The 15,079-nt window shown below is 45.4% G+C and overlaps 1 protein-coding gene across 14 annotated transcripts in view; it reads right to left on the bottom strand.

Moving 5' to 3' along the window:
• ARVCF (ARVCF delta catenin family member) overlaps window positions 1-15,079 on the bottom strand; it is a 226,147-nt gene that overhangs the window by 64,272 nt on the left and 146,796 nt on the right. For all 14 annotated transcript variants that reach the window (XM_050317992.1, XM_050317993.1, XM_050317991.1 and 11 more), the window contains 2 exons: window positions 10,018-10,625; window positions 3,660-4,159 (listed from right to left, as the gene is read on the bottom strand). In XM_050317992.1, coding sequence (XP_050173949.1) covers window positions 3,660-4,159; window positions 10,018-10,625 — 1,108 coding nt within the window. The remainder of the gene's footprint in view (window positions 1-3,659; window positions 4,160-10,017; window positions 10,626-15,079) is intronic.

The raw sequence follows: 15,079 nt of genomic DNA, 5'->3' as shown, positions 1-15,079 counted from the left end.
ACAGAAAAGGAGGAGTGGAATGGCCTGTGGTCAGCACGCTGAAGGCAGCAGGGCACTCCAAGGAGGAGCCCCTGCTGGAGCAGCCAGCAGGATCCCAGCACTCACCAGTGCCCAGGAGGTGGGAACTCTGAGCCAGCTCATCCATCTGCCAGGTGCCATTCAAGCATTAGATCAAAGTATTTCATCTGCAGAGCATTCTGAAGGTCAATCATTTTTCAATTACAGACAATTTGGCAATGGGAAAATCACGTCCTGCACCACTTAAAATCAGTGCAATGTCATTAAACAACAAAATTACTCCAATGTTCTCACAAAGAACAAAATTATTCATTAAAGCTACTGACTTCTGATTGCTTTTCAAAGAACATAATAGAATTTTGGTCTTGCATATCTGATGGGAACATTTCCTCCACGAAAACCTTATCACTCAAGATAAAACTTTTGTAGCTTTCCCAATCAGAACAGATTTAATTCCTTATCAGCCTAATCCTCATTTCTTGGTTTCTCAAGAAAATGATCCACTGAGAGTTCAGCAGTACAGCTGCAAGACTAGAAAGAGATGCAAGTAAGAAATTCATGGAATATTTCTCAACGCAACTCCACTCATGATTTATTTATGGACATCCTAAGAGTTAAATCAAGCTTTTCTCAGTGCAGTAGATGGGAAACATTTTTAAACTCCACACTTTTAAAAGAAAGAAAAGTGAGATCTGTGGTATTTTATGAATGTATCTTGAGTTTTGAAGGTATTTTTTACACATTCCACAGATGAGGGACATCATGTTCGAGTGCTGTTTGTGGGTATATTGAGAACATCTGGTAAAACAAAGAGATGGCACTAACCAGAGAAGTTTTCCAAATTCTTCTAAAACCAGTGCTATCTGACAGAAAGAAGCTACAGCCTGGCTTAGTCTGCAGTAGTGATGTGTAGTACACTCAGCCTGCTTCCAAAACTGCACATCACAGTTATCTCATCTGTGTTCTCCAAAACATATCCTGGGAGTCGGTCCAGTCCTCATGCCCCCCCCTCATGATGCTGCACCAGCCTCTCAGGTGTTTGCTGGGGGGGGGTTTCCCCTCCATCAGAGCAGTGGGCAGAGCCAGCTGGAGATGGACTGGTCCTGCTCTGCCAGCTGTGGTGCTGCAGCACAGCCCAGCAGAGGAGAGGCCACAGAGCTGTCCCAGAGCCAGCACTGGCTCCACTTAGATGAGAGTGGTGCTCTCCTGTGCCAGCAAACACCCACTCCACTCAGGGTTAAAGAAATATTAAACCACAGAAAAGTCAACGTGTCACACTGAACTTCACTCTGTAGCCTGTTAAAAGCAATAAACAAGCAAACCCTGCACGTTGTTGTATTTCCCTCTTTTTTCACCGCATTGCTGATGGAGTCCCCAGAGATTTCACTCCAGACACAATGAAAAGCTTTGGTGGCAAAGGCAGGCTTGGGATTGTGCCCAGGGAAAAGCACCCCAGATAGGAAGCTGAGACTGCTTCCAGGAGAACACCAGAACTGAGGTGGGGATTTCTGAGGCTGCACAACAGGGTCCTTCTGCAGCAGCCCTGCCTCAATGCTCCCTCTGCACTTGCAGCTGGCTCTTGTTTCTCTCTGCTGCCTTTTGGGGCTCGTTTTTCCTGTGGACAATTGCACAGGAGCAGCCAGAGCTCTGAACATGCCTGCAAGGGCAGCAGCCCCGGCCACAGAGGCATTGCAGGAATACCCTGCTCTTCTGTGCCAGGGCTTGGATGTCTCACACCGGATCTGCTGACAGAGGTTTAGAGCTGGAATGAAATTATTCCTGCTTAGGTGGAGATTAAATGCACATCATCTGTTACTGGACAGCTGTTTAGGCTAATGCCCTTAGTATTCCTGGTGTTTTTCAGTAAGAGGAAATAAAGAGCTCTAAATAACAAAAACCAAAGTGGAATAAAACTACTACATTTAATTAGCAAGAACTACCGCCAAATAAAATGCATTTGAACTGTAAAGCTAATTAATCAACTGGAAATCAAAGCAATCGTCATTTATAGTGAAAAGGAAAAACATCCAGTTTGTTTTTGTCATCTCAGAAGTGACTGATTACCACTTAGCATTATAATGATATTCCTTCAGAGTAAATTATAGACTGGCTTCACCTTTCTTGAATATAAGGAAATAAATTTATTGCTTCTCAGCACTCCAGAAATGAGTTTTGATTAAACTAGAACAGCAGATAAACAGATATTCTTTATTTAAAAAAATAAATAAATTTCAGTCTGCCATCATACTAAATGAGCACAACAAATACAATATAAATGCTACCTGCAGAGTTTCCATGCTACGAGGCAGAGCACAGACAGCTCTCAAAGTACAACCAGCATGTGCTGCTTGGAGGTTCTCTGACAGGAGACAGCTCTCCTTTGCCAGCTCACTGCAAAAACATCCCTGCTAGTTTCAACACTGTATTTAGACCCAGTTTGCTAAATATCCTGTAATGGCTGGGGAAGAACAGATGGAACACCCAAGGCCACTGCTCATCTCAGAGAATTATGACTACCAGTAAAAACTTGGAGAGCTACTATAATTTTTTGAAGAGATTACAGAATTATGATGTTTACCTCTAATGGCTTAATCCATGTCTGTAATAAGGTCTGCCTGCAGAGTCCAGCTCTGATAAGGTAGTAAACAGTTTCAGCCCTGGACCCATTTTCACCCTCACAAGCTCTCTGAGAAATTCTATTCTGGCACTGAAATTCATTGGAACTGCTCTGGTCTCCATCCAAACATCCCCTGCGGCTTCTGAGAAGAGAAAGGGAAATCCATTTCCCTCCTCATGATTTATGGGAGGCTGAAGAACAATATCTTTCTCCTCACTTTATGAGCTGACATACTTTTCCACCCTTTTCCACTTAATGGCTGAACTTTGAAACTTGGCATATACTTTATTACTCTTTTTGGACAATGTCCAAGACTAAGTTCAAATGAAAACAGGTTAAATAATGGAGTTATAAATGTTTGAAAACTCCCTGCAAAGTGTGCATGGATTCAGTAATCTAAAATGTAACGCTCCATTCTCCCATCACTGCAACAAACAAACCCACGTCCAGAGCATTTCAAAAGCAGGCCCTACACTCTCCAAAATCCGAATTTTCCAGCCCAGAAGTGCTGCAACTTCATATCCAGCCTGAGAGTCCCCAGCACCAGGCTGGAAGTGTTCCTGAGGAGACTGACTGTTCTATAAACATGAAGGAGCGGGGACATGGCAGCAGGATTGTTTTATAAGAGATTAACAAGGAAAGATTTAGATTAGCATATCTTACCTCATGATTACACCACGCTGAGGGCAAGTGCACTACAAATTACCTGCCAGTGAAGCTGCTATAACTCATTTAGGCTCCAGGAACTCAACCACGTGCAGCTGTGTGCTACATCCCAGCAAGCACCATCCATCTCTCAGCCAGGAAACCCGAGTGCACCAACCACAGCCCCAGACAATCTCAATCCTCTCCCGACAGGCGCGGGTGCCTTCGGCGCTCGCACACCACACGTGGCGCAGCAAACAAACAGCTGCAGCCAGGGATCTGCACTCCCCTTCAGTGCTCCAGCCTCCAGGAATTCTGCCTCCTGAGATGAAAGGGCTGTTCTAAAGACTGGTTCGTTAAAGGAAACACAGACACCCACCTGTAATGAGCTCTCTGACTTCCATGTCGTTTGTTTTCCGCAACAGTCTGATCAGCGCGGGGATGCCATCGCAGTTCTTTATGGCCACCTTGTTCTCATTGTCCTTCCCGTAGGAGATGTTTCGGAGGGCCCCGCAGGCCTTGCGATGGACCTCGGGCTTGGGGTGATCCAGCAGGCCCACCAGGATGGGGATCCCCTTGAGGTGCCTCACGTCCTTTTTGATCTTGTCGTTCTCGTAGCACAGGTGCTGCAGGTAGGCCGCGGCGTTGGACTTGACCGGGTCGATGGGGTGGCTGAGCATGGCGATGACCTCGGGCAGGTCGGGGTCCCTCCAGCGCGGGTCCTTGCGGATGCTGTCGATGGAGGGCGAGCGCTTCCCCAGGCGGTCGATGCTGGCCATGCTGCCCCTCTCGGGCTGGGCCAGCGGGGCCGCGTAGCCGCCGTGCAGGTACGGAATCCTCTCCTCCACCATCTCGCTCTCCATGGGGTTGTCGTAGCCCCTGCAGGAAACAACGGCCCCCACGCACACACAGGGGGAAAAGGAAAGAGAAAGGCACTTTCAACAGCTGGAACTCTGAGTCACTACAGTGACTGCAGCCACGAGCAAACCTTTTGGTATCACAAACAGCATCGGGGGCAGCGTGTTTACAACTTCCAGTAATTTATTTGTAGTCACTTGAAAATTAACCATAGCTGAGTTCTCAGCAGTGATGGGACTCCAACACAGTGTTTGTTTGGCTGGCAGTGAAATGATGACAGGAACTGCAAGCCATCAAACAGATTGTTTTCATTTTGGTCACTTAGCAAAACAATTACAAGGGAGCTGGATTACATTTAGTAGGGAACACTGATCTTCATTAATGCTGCTACTTCTGCAGCAAACCAAGACTCTAATTAAAGGCATTCAAGGCCTGGGCAGAGACCACAGACACTTTTCAGCACATCTGAGCAGTCCCAGCACATTTCAATGCTGATGCTCACGCCAGTGTACTCTTAACACTCTTCTTGATCAGTGTTACCATAAACCAACTTCCTAGGAGTAACTTTCTGTCAAACCATCAGCACCCTCGTACCTTACTGTTTTTTTCCTGGACAGGTTCATTACTGCACTGCAGTTCGCACAGTCAAGCACGTGGTTTTAATTGCTACAAAATGATTCTTAGAATCTTCCATCTGAAGCACTGAGTGATGTTACTGAACCATTTCTGATGTCACGCTCAAGTACAGGCTATTAGAACTCAGAAAAAAAACCAGAGCTTGCTGTTATCCCAAAGGGACTGCTAATTAAACCAGGCTCTGGGGAGAAGAGCAACCGGAGGTGGGGACTGAACTTAGTCTTGTACAATTAACGCTTTTTATGTTAAAAGTGCCTCTCCTGACTTAAAGTTGCTTTAATTGCTGTTCTAGACCATAAACTGTATGAAAGGATAAAAATGGGCAAGTATCCAAACCCCAGAATGAATCTGAAGAAATCCTTTTATCGATGCAGTTATTTGTGTATGTATAATTCAGCAGTTGCTCTACACAGTAATTTACACTGCCTGGACAGTCCTATTTTCTGTTGGAGAACAAAGCTGTTTCCATCGTTCCAAGAAGAGAGCAAAACATTGGAAAGATTTATTTTTATGCATGTACACAGGGCAGAAGGAATAACAAAACTTTTTAGCTACTCCTCAAGCAAAATTCTATTTTTACAAATGCAAATTTGTGACAGCCAGCATCAGAACTACAACAAAATCTCATTTCTCAAACTCATCCTCATGTTCTTATTGATTGCATAAAAGGAAAGTAGCGGAAGATTAATTTCAATAATTGCCCTCTGCACAGCTGTTGCTTACTTGACTTGCTAACTTGCAATTCAGCGTGTCTCAGACCTGCCCACAGGATAACTGCACCACCTCAATGACACCTGCACAGTTAAGTCTCTCTCTCCTCCTCATGCGTGCAAATACAAAGGTAATTACTGTCTCGGGATGCAGTTTGTTTATTTCCTTAAAACCCTCCAAACAGAACCACACACATGGGCCCATCTTCCTCATGCCACACAAAGCTCCTTGGTTTCATTACATTTGCCAAAATAAAACTTCAGTTAGGACCTTAAATTGCAGTGCTGGCATGGCAAAGACAAAAGAGAGAGCACCACGTAACTGGTGCTGGTATTTTCATACAGTCCCATCCTTACACGAACCATTCACCTGTAACTGTGCCTGCCAACCTCAACCTGCTCCTGCTGGACCATCTCCTTAGTGAACAAAAAGACTGCCCATCTGACACGCCCATCTCAGTACACAAAGACAGCTACTCTGAACCACCACAGCGTCTCTCAAGTACCTGCAGAGAAAGGATGAACTCAAAAAACACAATTGCTGCCAGAAGCACACACAGGTCAGGTCCAACACACCTCTGAGGATGAGACAGTGTCAGGAGCCACTGGTTAATGCACCACTAATAAAACTCCATGACTTTACAAGGCAGCAAAGAAAACACCTGGACACTTGACCCTTGAAGACCCCAATCATTGTCTAGAAACTCTGAGAGCCTGGTATGACTTCAGAGCTGCACAAGAAAGCCCAGTGAAGGCAAGTACCACACCAATTAAGAGTCACATGACTAAACACGGTTATCAAGAATGAAGAAAGTTAAAAAGAGCCAGGGGAAAACCCCAACCAAACAAAACCAACCACACACCAACCATACTGCAATGAAAGGAAAAAAATGCTGAAATATTCGGGGCTTCCCTTGTATAATATCAGCTTTGACCCTGCTTAACAGCATTGAAGGGGAGGAGTTTACCAGAACAGATTGTCTGAAAGGAGCAAAACAACTGCTGAGGCAGCAAGAGGCAGAAGTGCCACAGACCCCGACTGAGCCAGCAGTCTGGGCCACGAGCCACGTCCTCTCCTTGAGCAGCGGGCTCGAGGGACAGGGAAGGGTGGACTGGCCAACAGCAAAGAAGTCAAAAGCACGTGTCTATCAGGGAGTTAAACACACCCTGATCACCCACACACTTACACACAAGGAGAGGAATCATCTTTTTGAGTCACACTGGCGCAGGCCAAACACGATTTTCCCTCTCACACCACCGGAGCAGCTTCGCTGGGAAGGGAAAGCCACTCGACACAGAACAGGACTAACAAGAGCTTCAGCAGATACACTCGGCTGTTCTCAGGGGGCCAAGAGCTCTTTGCTCCCGGGACTGAAGAGACCTGGTGGTGTGCCAGACTGGCTGACTGCAAGCATCTTGCCTTCCATCTGTCTGGAGCAAGGCAGCTGAGTTTTTAGCATGGCATGGGCCTCACTAATCACCTGTCTCAGGGAATTGATCAAAACAGATTCTAGCATAGATAAAAACAGGGAAAGAGTTTGTGGATTTATCATCTTCCTCAGGGCTTCAGCACAGGCACATTTGAGTAAACAGGTGAGGGATTTAAACATTTAATCCTCAACAACTTCTACAAGTGTTATATTCATCCCAGTTTGCAGCTGGCGTCTGCTGTGGATAAAGGACCAGAAAGGCTTGGGATTTCAGTGGGGATCTTTGTGCCAAACATTGAAGAGGAAACGGGAAGACTCTGAGAGACTGAGGTTCTACTTTTGCCAGGCTCTGTTCCCTGAGAGGATGGAGGAAAGGATCCGAAACAGGAGTGAATCCTCTGCTGAGACAAGGCTGAATTATGGGCCACATGGTTAAAACACCGACATCCACCTGACTGGAACCACCTAAGAACTGCAGGGGCTGAGCTGACTCAGGTTACCTCCTGCCACACCAGAGTGCCACACCAGCCTTCTGCCACCAGAAGAGCAAAGGGCTGAGAGCACATTCAGCTAAGGCAGAGACTCAGAAAAAACCCAGAGTTTTCAACATGACCACGGTGTTTGCTTTGCCCTGTTCTGCCTGGCACGTCCACAGCTCCTGGCCCAAACAACACCCCAGTGTTGCCCACGTACACCCGGAATGAGGGGGCTTAGGACAGAAGTGCTGACTGACCTTTTACCTACAAATACAGGCCTTTATATCTGGGATTCAAACACAGACACCAGGAGAAGGAGGACTGACATCACGTGACACCCATATTCTCACACGTCCATACACAACACAGGCAGCAAAGACCCACTGTTACAGCCATTTAATCTAAAACCTGGCTCATTTCATGCTAATAATAATTTGGGCCATGAAGTGACCACTAAACATGGTTTCAGTCTCTTAGATCAGGCTTCTGACATGGAAAATTTAACAGCAGAAAACTGTTTTGTTGTTGATTTAGTCAACATAAAAAATTTAGATCCTGTCTAGTCTGGAACAGTAACACTGGCAGTAGCTGCTCCAGATTTTGCAAGTGCAAACTGCAGTGATCCACTCTGGAAAGGAATTACCACAGAGGCAAGAAAAGCTGAACAGAAGATAATTTAAATAAACACGCTGAATTACGATTTACCATTTTTTCCCAGGTCATCTGTGTTAACTTCAATTTAACAATCAAGAAATATTCAAATAATAGTAGGGATGCTTTCTGTGAATAAACAATATCCAGTACTTCCTGTTCCTCTTTCGAAAAGGACTGTATTAACAGATCTAGCAACATTATAAGGCTACTCCAGTAAAACACCTCCTAATATAATAAATGCAACCCATCAAAAGAAGAAAAAAAAAGGTAATAAACCCAATTAAAGATGTATAATTACCTGCATAAGTAAACCTGGGTAATATTAAATCAGTATTATACACCCCAAGTGCCTTTCTCTCCCTCAATTTATTATGCAACCTGACTTATACCAAACCAGCACATGCTGAGGGAAAGAACATTTTAAGTACCAGGTACTCTTGCAGAAAGTAATATATCTCACATCAGAGACCCAGTGTAAGAGAAAACAAGAAAGAAACCCAGCCACAAGCACGGAAGAGCCAACAGAGGGAACATCTGCCTTTGTGCATTTATCTGCACTGGTGGGTGTTTGTGAGGAGGCACATTTCTCCCCAGTTTAAAACTAAATACAAGTAGCTTCAAATGAGGCTGGTGATGACAGAAGGAAAGTGCAGTAGCTGTTTATCTCTGTGATCAAATGGAGCAGGCAAGGCATGGAAAGAACAATCTGTTCTTGTAATGCCCCTGACCAGGATCCTGTCCGGACACAGCTGGGCTGCCTCCTTCTCCCAGGGAGTCACACTCAGATGAGAAACCTCCACTGAGTCCTCTCTCACAGAACAGCTCCAGACTAGGAACTGACAGTAAAGGTTCTTCTTCTACCTTTAAACCATTAACAAATGGGGCAGCACCCACTGGGAAGAGAAGGAGGGAGTAGCTCAGTGCAGAACACTGTCTGTGACGTGATGGGATGCCCAGTGACAGCTGCTGCAGGGCACAACATCCAGTAGGGTTGGTATTAAACCTGCTTCACCCACCCAAACTTTGGAAATCAGAAATGCCACCAATTTACCACATTCATTTAAATAATTTTCACAGGAATAACTTAAAAAAAAAAAACAAACTAGAGAGGAATAATAAGTTAGTAATTACCCTCATCTAGTACAAAGCACTACTGTAGTCTTTAGTTTCTTGCACATCAGCAGCATATCTGAAATGCAGGTTTATTGAACTGTTCAAGTATTTCTTTGAAATGTCAAAAAGTAACTACTTATGAAGAGGCCCTCACACAATCTTATGTTCTCAACAGCTAAAGTTTGCTGCCACACTCAGGCTAATTATTTGTCAAAGCCTCTTGATCATATTAAATATGGAAAAAAATACACAACAAAGGAAATGTAATAGAAAAATTGTGAATTGGTCCTATCCAAACTGCAAGGAACAATAAATCAAAGGGATGTTAAAAACCACCAAAAAACTTTTAAAATGCAAATGGGTAGGTTCTAAGAATACTTTTAATTATTCATCTTGCATACAGTTTGAAGAATTTTAATACAAATTTAAAATCTGGCAGATTGCTCAGTATTTTGGCACCCACTGGGTGCAAGTAATTCCCTTTAGCCCCCTAAAACATGGATGTGGTTCCACTGGTGGCTAAGATTGCAAGGTCAAAGACATCACAAGGGACTGAAAGGGTGCTCTGGGAGATACATCTTGATACCTTTTCACTGGGTTTTTGCCTCTTTTTTTAAATACAGATGACAATTTCCAAGTGTTTGATTCTGTTCAGTTTGCCCAGAAACACAGTGAAAGGGCTCTTGAGCCCTACCCTCACTCTCTTCTGTACTCTGTGTGTGTTTTGCAGTCATTTATGGGCTAATGATACGGGCAACCTGTTTTTCTGTCACATAACCCAGAACCTACCAGATCATTAACGGTTTGAACGCGATCGAGTAAGATGCAGGTTAGCACTGCGAAGAACAGAGGGGTCTTACCTTCCTTTGTGGGGTCTCCCTCTCTCTGGCACAGCTGCGGACGTCCTCCTGTTGACAGTGGAGTAGTCAGGGTCCAGCTCGTAGCCCTCATCATCCACTCCCAGGCTGCGGTTGTCGTCCTCCAGCCCGTAGGGCTCTGGCTGGAAGCGCTCCGGCTGGGAGCGGTTCAGGTCAGCGCTGCTGCCCACGGGCACCTGGGGCTGTGCCACGGGGGCGTAGTTGTCCCTTCTGCCGGGCAGAGTGAAGCTGCCGTCGTCGGGCCGGTAGGCGCTGCCCGGCACGAAGGCGTAGCGGGGCCGGTAGCCCACGCCGCGGGACAGGCTGCCGTAGCTGTCGGACAGCTCCCCGTAGCCGTCGTGGCCCAGGTACGGGCGGTACTGGCCCTCGTGGCTCTCGGGGTAGGAGTCGTTGTAGCTGTTGTAGGACCTGGTGAGCGTGGAGGACGCCTGGGGGGTGATGTAGCGCTCCCCGTTCTTCAGGAACCTCCTGTCGATGGAGTCCGTGTAGCTGCCCATGGGGGACGAGCCGTCCATGGAGGGCAGCCCGTCCGGCCCCAGCGGCACCTGACGCACTGTCCTGGTGGTGACCGTCTTGACCATTTTGGTAACCTGGGAAGAGGCAGGGAGTACAGTGTTAATCTCCTCCTCGCTGCACGTGTGATGGGACACACGGGGAGCTGCAAGAGCGAAATAGGGAGAGCGCCACAAAGCAACTGCAGCGATGCACCCACTGAACGGAGCCCTGGCGCACTCGCGAGCTCACCCGGTAGCTTCTGGACTTAACAGTGGACAAATATTTCCAATAAAAGCTGAAAGACGCATTCCAGAGCCAGAGCTGAGTGCACTCTGGGCTCTTACTGCCAAATCAAAATCACTGCAGACTTGTGACAGTGCATGGAAGCACTGCAAACTCATTACACCAGTTCCAACTTACCCAAAATGTTTACAGAAGACATTCTGTCCTAGATGACTTTATGATGTTGAGGAGCCACAGCCCATCCTACCACAATTAGCATAAATATCACAACACAAAATGAAATGTGTGTATCAAGAGAAATGGTAACCAGAACATGTAAGCCTGGATCACCCAATGGCTCTGAAGTCCAAATAGATATTTTGACCTATAGCCTCCAATTTAAACATTTAGATTGGCAACAGATAAGCCAAGCTGCTGCAAAACAAAATAATTAGAGTATATGTCTTGAAGTGGCTCCAGACATGTCCTCTAGACAGATGTTTTCACACAGAAACCCCAAACAGAAAAAAAATTCACCCAAACAGCATTTCTTTTCCTAGAGACATCTGTGAGCAAATGATACTTCAAGGTAATGAAGTAATGAAATCCTCCAAGGCTGAAACAGCACAAATGGCTCTCCAGCAGCAGTGTGATTACCAGCAGCTCGCTGCTGAACACAGCACAGCCAGGTACCAGCACCGCCCTGGTGTCTGCCGGGAGCCAGAGCTGAACCAACCTTCCTCTCCAGCCCTGCCTTAGCGCGTGCACACCAAGCAAGACGCCCCTTCCACGTCCCTGAATCTTCAATCCCTTCTCTAAAATGCACCAGTTTAATAACTAGAAGAGAGGAAACTAGAAACTAAACACTTATGTCATGACCCAGGTTCCTGTCTGTTACCTGTGCACAGCAGTCCTCTCCACTGTTCTTCAAGACCAGCACAGACACGCTTTCAACAGCTGTGGACAGTGAACACCACACTTCAATCAGCCAGCACAGGTAAGAACAAGTCTACAACACTGGCACAGCCTCACTTCTTGTTTTCTGGGTGCTGCACCTACTAGCCCACAGAAAGGATCAGCACAATCAAAATCCCCTTGTCACACACAGAGAAAGGAACATTTCACTCAAGCATTAAAGCAGACATTTCTCACAGCATAAAAGCATTCAGCAATGCTGGAGGTGTTGTGGTGGGGCAATCAGAGATTCTGAGAGACGGAGTATTTGCACTCATGCCTCATTTGTCAGGGATAGGCACTGAGACAGAAGATTTATCATGTGATAAACAGACTTTGTTGCTGACAGGACAATAAAGGGAGGCTTTTGGAAGCAATTAGCCAGCACACAGAGGAAGGTCCATTTATTAGGTTTCCAAGCAAAAAACGAAGCCCAACCAACAAACCAAACATGGTTATTCCAGGAAAATTCTGCTCATGGGAACGCTTCATTTCTATTTCTTAAAAGAACACAGGCAGATTGAGAAGCTGACAGTATAGCAGCCTTCTCTCCCAGCATTTTTGTGGTTTCCTTAATACTGATGCATTAGCCAGGGAGAATGAAGCTCTTCCAAGTGGGAGTCCCAGCAGGCTGTTATCTGTGACACCCAATCCTCCAGATGCACCCAATCTTGAGAGAGATCTATTAGCATAAATTCCTCCCTACAGATATGCTCTAATGAAAAATTTAGAGATACAAGTTACTTTGAGAAAGTGCAATTTGACTTCCTCTGTTTACTTTCCATCTAAAGAAACCCTGCTTAAAAGGGTTTTTTAGGCTGATGACGAATCAAAGATGCTCAATTGTTTCAAAGCCACAGTCTCTGAGTACCAGATGAAAGCTCCAGAGTACTTCCCTATGAGAAGCCTGTCAGAGTAGACTTAAAATATATTTGTAATTTTTTATTCCCTGTAAAGATATTAAGATTTCAACTACACCATAAAAAGGAAAAGTTCCAATCTACCTAATTATTCAGGCCCTCTGCAACCCAAATCCTACGATGCTGCAAGTCAGTGGTTTCACTGCTGCTCCCCCCACCCCAGAATCTAAGTACACTTCAGGTTTGCTGACCTTACCATTGTTCTCACCCCCAGACAGCAATTACTTTATTAAATAATCCCCTTACAGGCCCCATGCTAATGTTTTCATTAATTCTATTTCTGGAAATACATTTGCCAACAGAACATAAAGGAAATATCCACACATTTGAAGCAGCTTCTCATCTGATTCCTTCTCATCTGATTTTTTGTTTATGGCCATTTCCACAAAATTTTTAGCCCTTTCAGCTTTTACGGTGCATTCTGTGAGCTTATTTTTGAACTAGAGACTGCAAAAGTTAATCAGACCGAGCAGACCGAAGTGATTACCTTTCTATTAAATGCTGGGCAAGAACTCACCCAGTAGGTTTTCAAAACAACAGCTCAAATTTCTCCCCTTCAATTTTAAGCCTAAAGTTTCACATTCTGAAAGGGCTCTCAACTCTGCCTGAAATCCCTTGCTGCTCTCTTACCCAAGTCCCCTGAACTGCTGGGGAGGTTCAAAGCACTGCCCTGGGTGCCTGGCACCATCACCAGGGTTGCTGCTGGCTGCAGGTGGGAGAGCAGTTCACCACTGCTGGGAAAGACCCACACCTGCTGAGTGTTGGAAAGCACAAGGCAAATGGATGGACTACAAATTAAACAGGTCTGTATTCACACTGGAATTCACATTTTGTTATGATAAAACATCAGTTCCAATGAGCATCAGCGACCTAAACCCCTCCAACCTTTTAGCATTTCCACGATAAAAATAAAAGGTGCCCGAAGAAAGAAAAAACTCAAACATCAACACACACACATCTAAGTTGCTTTACTGAGTTCTCCTGAGCCACCTACAGCAGGCTCCCTTCAACAGCTGGCAGTGCTCCAGCCAGAAGCTAGAAGTGGTAGTCTGTCCCCAAGGTGACTTTCACTGCTTTAGCTTGAGAGGTATTTGGCTTCCAGAGATATTATAAAGCTGAAATGAAGTATTATCTGCTACATCTTTTGTGCAGTGAATGTTATGTAGGGACTCAGTATAACACTATGAGAATAACAGGTAGGGGAAAATTACTCCGAAGTACCTCATTTTGAAAAGGCAGATGTTCCCCATTTAAAATGTGTCAAATATTAAATTCTATTACGCCTTCTTCCTGCTTCACTGCTACAGGCATCTTCAAAGACGTGGGGTAAAGCACAGCAGAACTGTCAATGCCTCTAGATTAAGGCTGTTTACTTAATACACCTCTGAAAAGAATAACCTCAATAAATTACGGGTTTGAAACAACGGGGGAAGGAGCAGGGAATGAAGAACAGCAGCACACAGCAGCTCTCACGCTCACAGCCTCTGCTGGGCACCACTTCAAGGGGAAGAATTTCAGAGGCATCGCTCCCCAGCAAGCTAGAGATTCACACAATTTAGCAAAATTCAGTGGCAATTTCCTTCTGAAGAATCCAAAAATGCATCCTAAAGGCATCAGGTTGACTAAGGGGTCTGTGCACCCACCCCTGGCTGGACACACCTCAGTGCCCCAGTGGCTACAGGAACAGGAGAGAGCCCTGCTCTCTGAACAGGAACAGCAGCTCCAGGGTTGCTGCTCTCTCAATTCTCCCTTCCCATATGCAGGTACAACGCCTGTTTTGAAGCTGCCACTGTCGTTTTCCGTGGGAAGATGGGAAATAGGAGGTACCTGACCCACAGGGGAAAATGCCCCTCTTCCACCACGACAAACTGGCAGCTTTATCAGAGGCACGACTTCCACACCAACTGTTCCGCTCCCAGTGGGCCCGTGACCTGGGGACCACTGCATGGCCTCTCCTCTCTTTGTACAGTTGTAGCTATCATTTGATTCCCTTGCTCTTAGAGCCTCCTAAAACTACATGCTACCATTAGTACATGTAAAAAGGTGTCCATCACCACTGTAATTTTAGCACGTCCTTCCTGTAAATAACAGTTGTTGTTGCTGCCACCAGGAAGAAACCAGCATTTCTTTCACTAAGTCACAAACTAAAGACATTACATTATTTGAAGAGCTAACAAAAATGTAGGGTCTTATTGTCTGTCCACTTCATTTTTATTTAAAGAGCTTCATCTCCTTCCAACAGTGAGAAAATAGGCCAGTTGTATTCACCTTCTAACTAACTGTAACAAATATTACACCAGATACTCAGTTTATTATAATGTGTACAGGCCCACCTGACCTCAGGAAATCAACGTTCATTTACTTCAACCTGGAGATGTGATGTCCTGAATAGGACTCTTAGAGCACTGTGATTCTGGAACACCAGTAAAAATAAACACTGATTTATGCAGTGA

Source organism: Myiozetetes cayanensis, unplaced genomic scaffold (genome assembly GCF_022539395.1).
Source record: "Myiozetetes cayanensis isolate MyiCay16 unplaced genomic scaffold, myiCay2020 scf21, whole genome shotgun sequence".
In the NCBI taxonomy this organism is placed as follows: Eukaryota; Metazoa; Chordata; class Aves; order Passeriformes; family Tyrannidae; genus Myiozetetes; species Myiozetetes cayanensis.
This window is presented reverse-complemented; position numbering and strand designations above follow the sequence as displayed.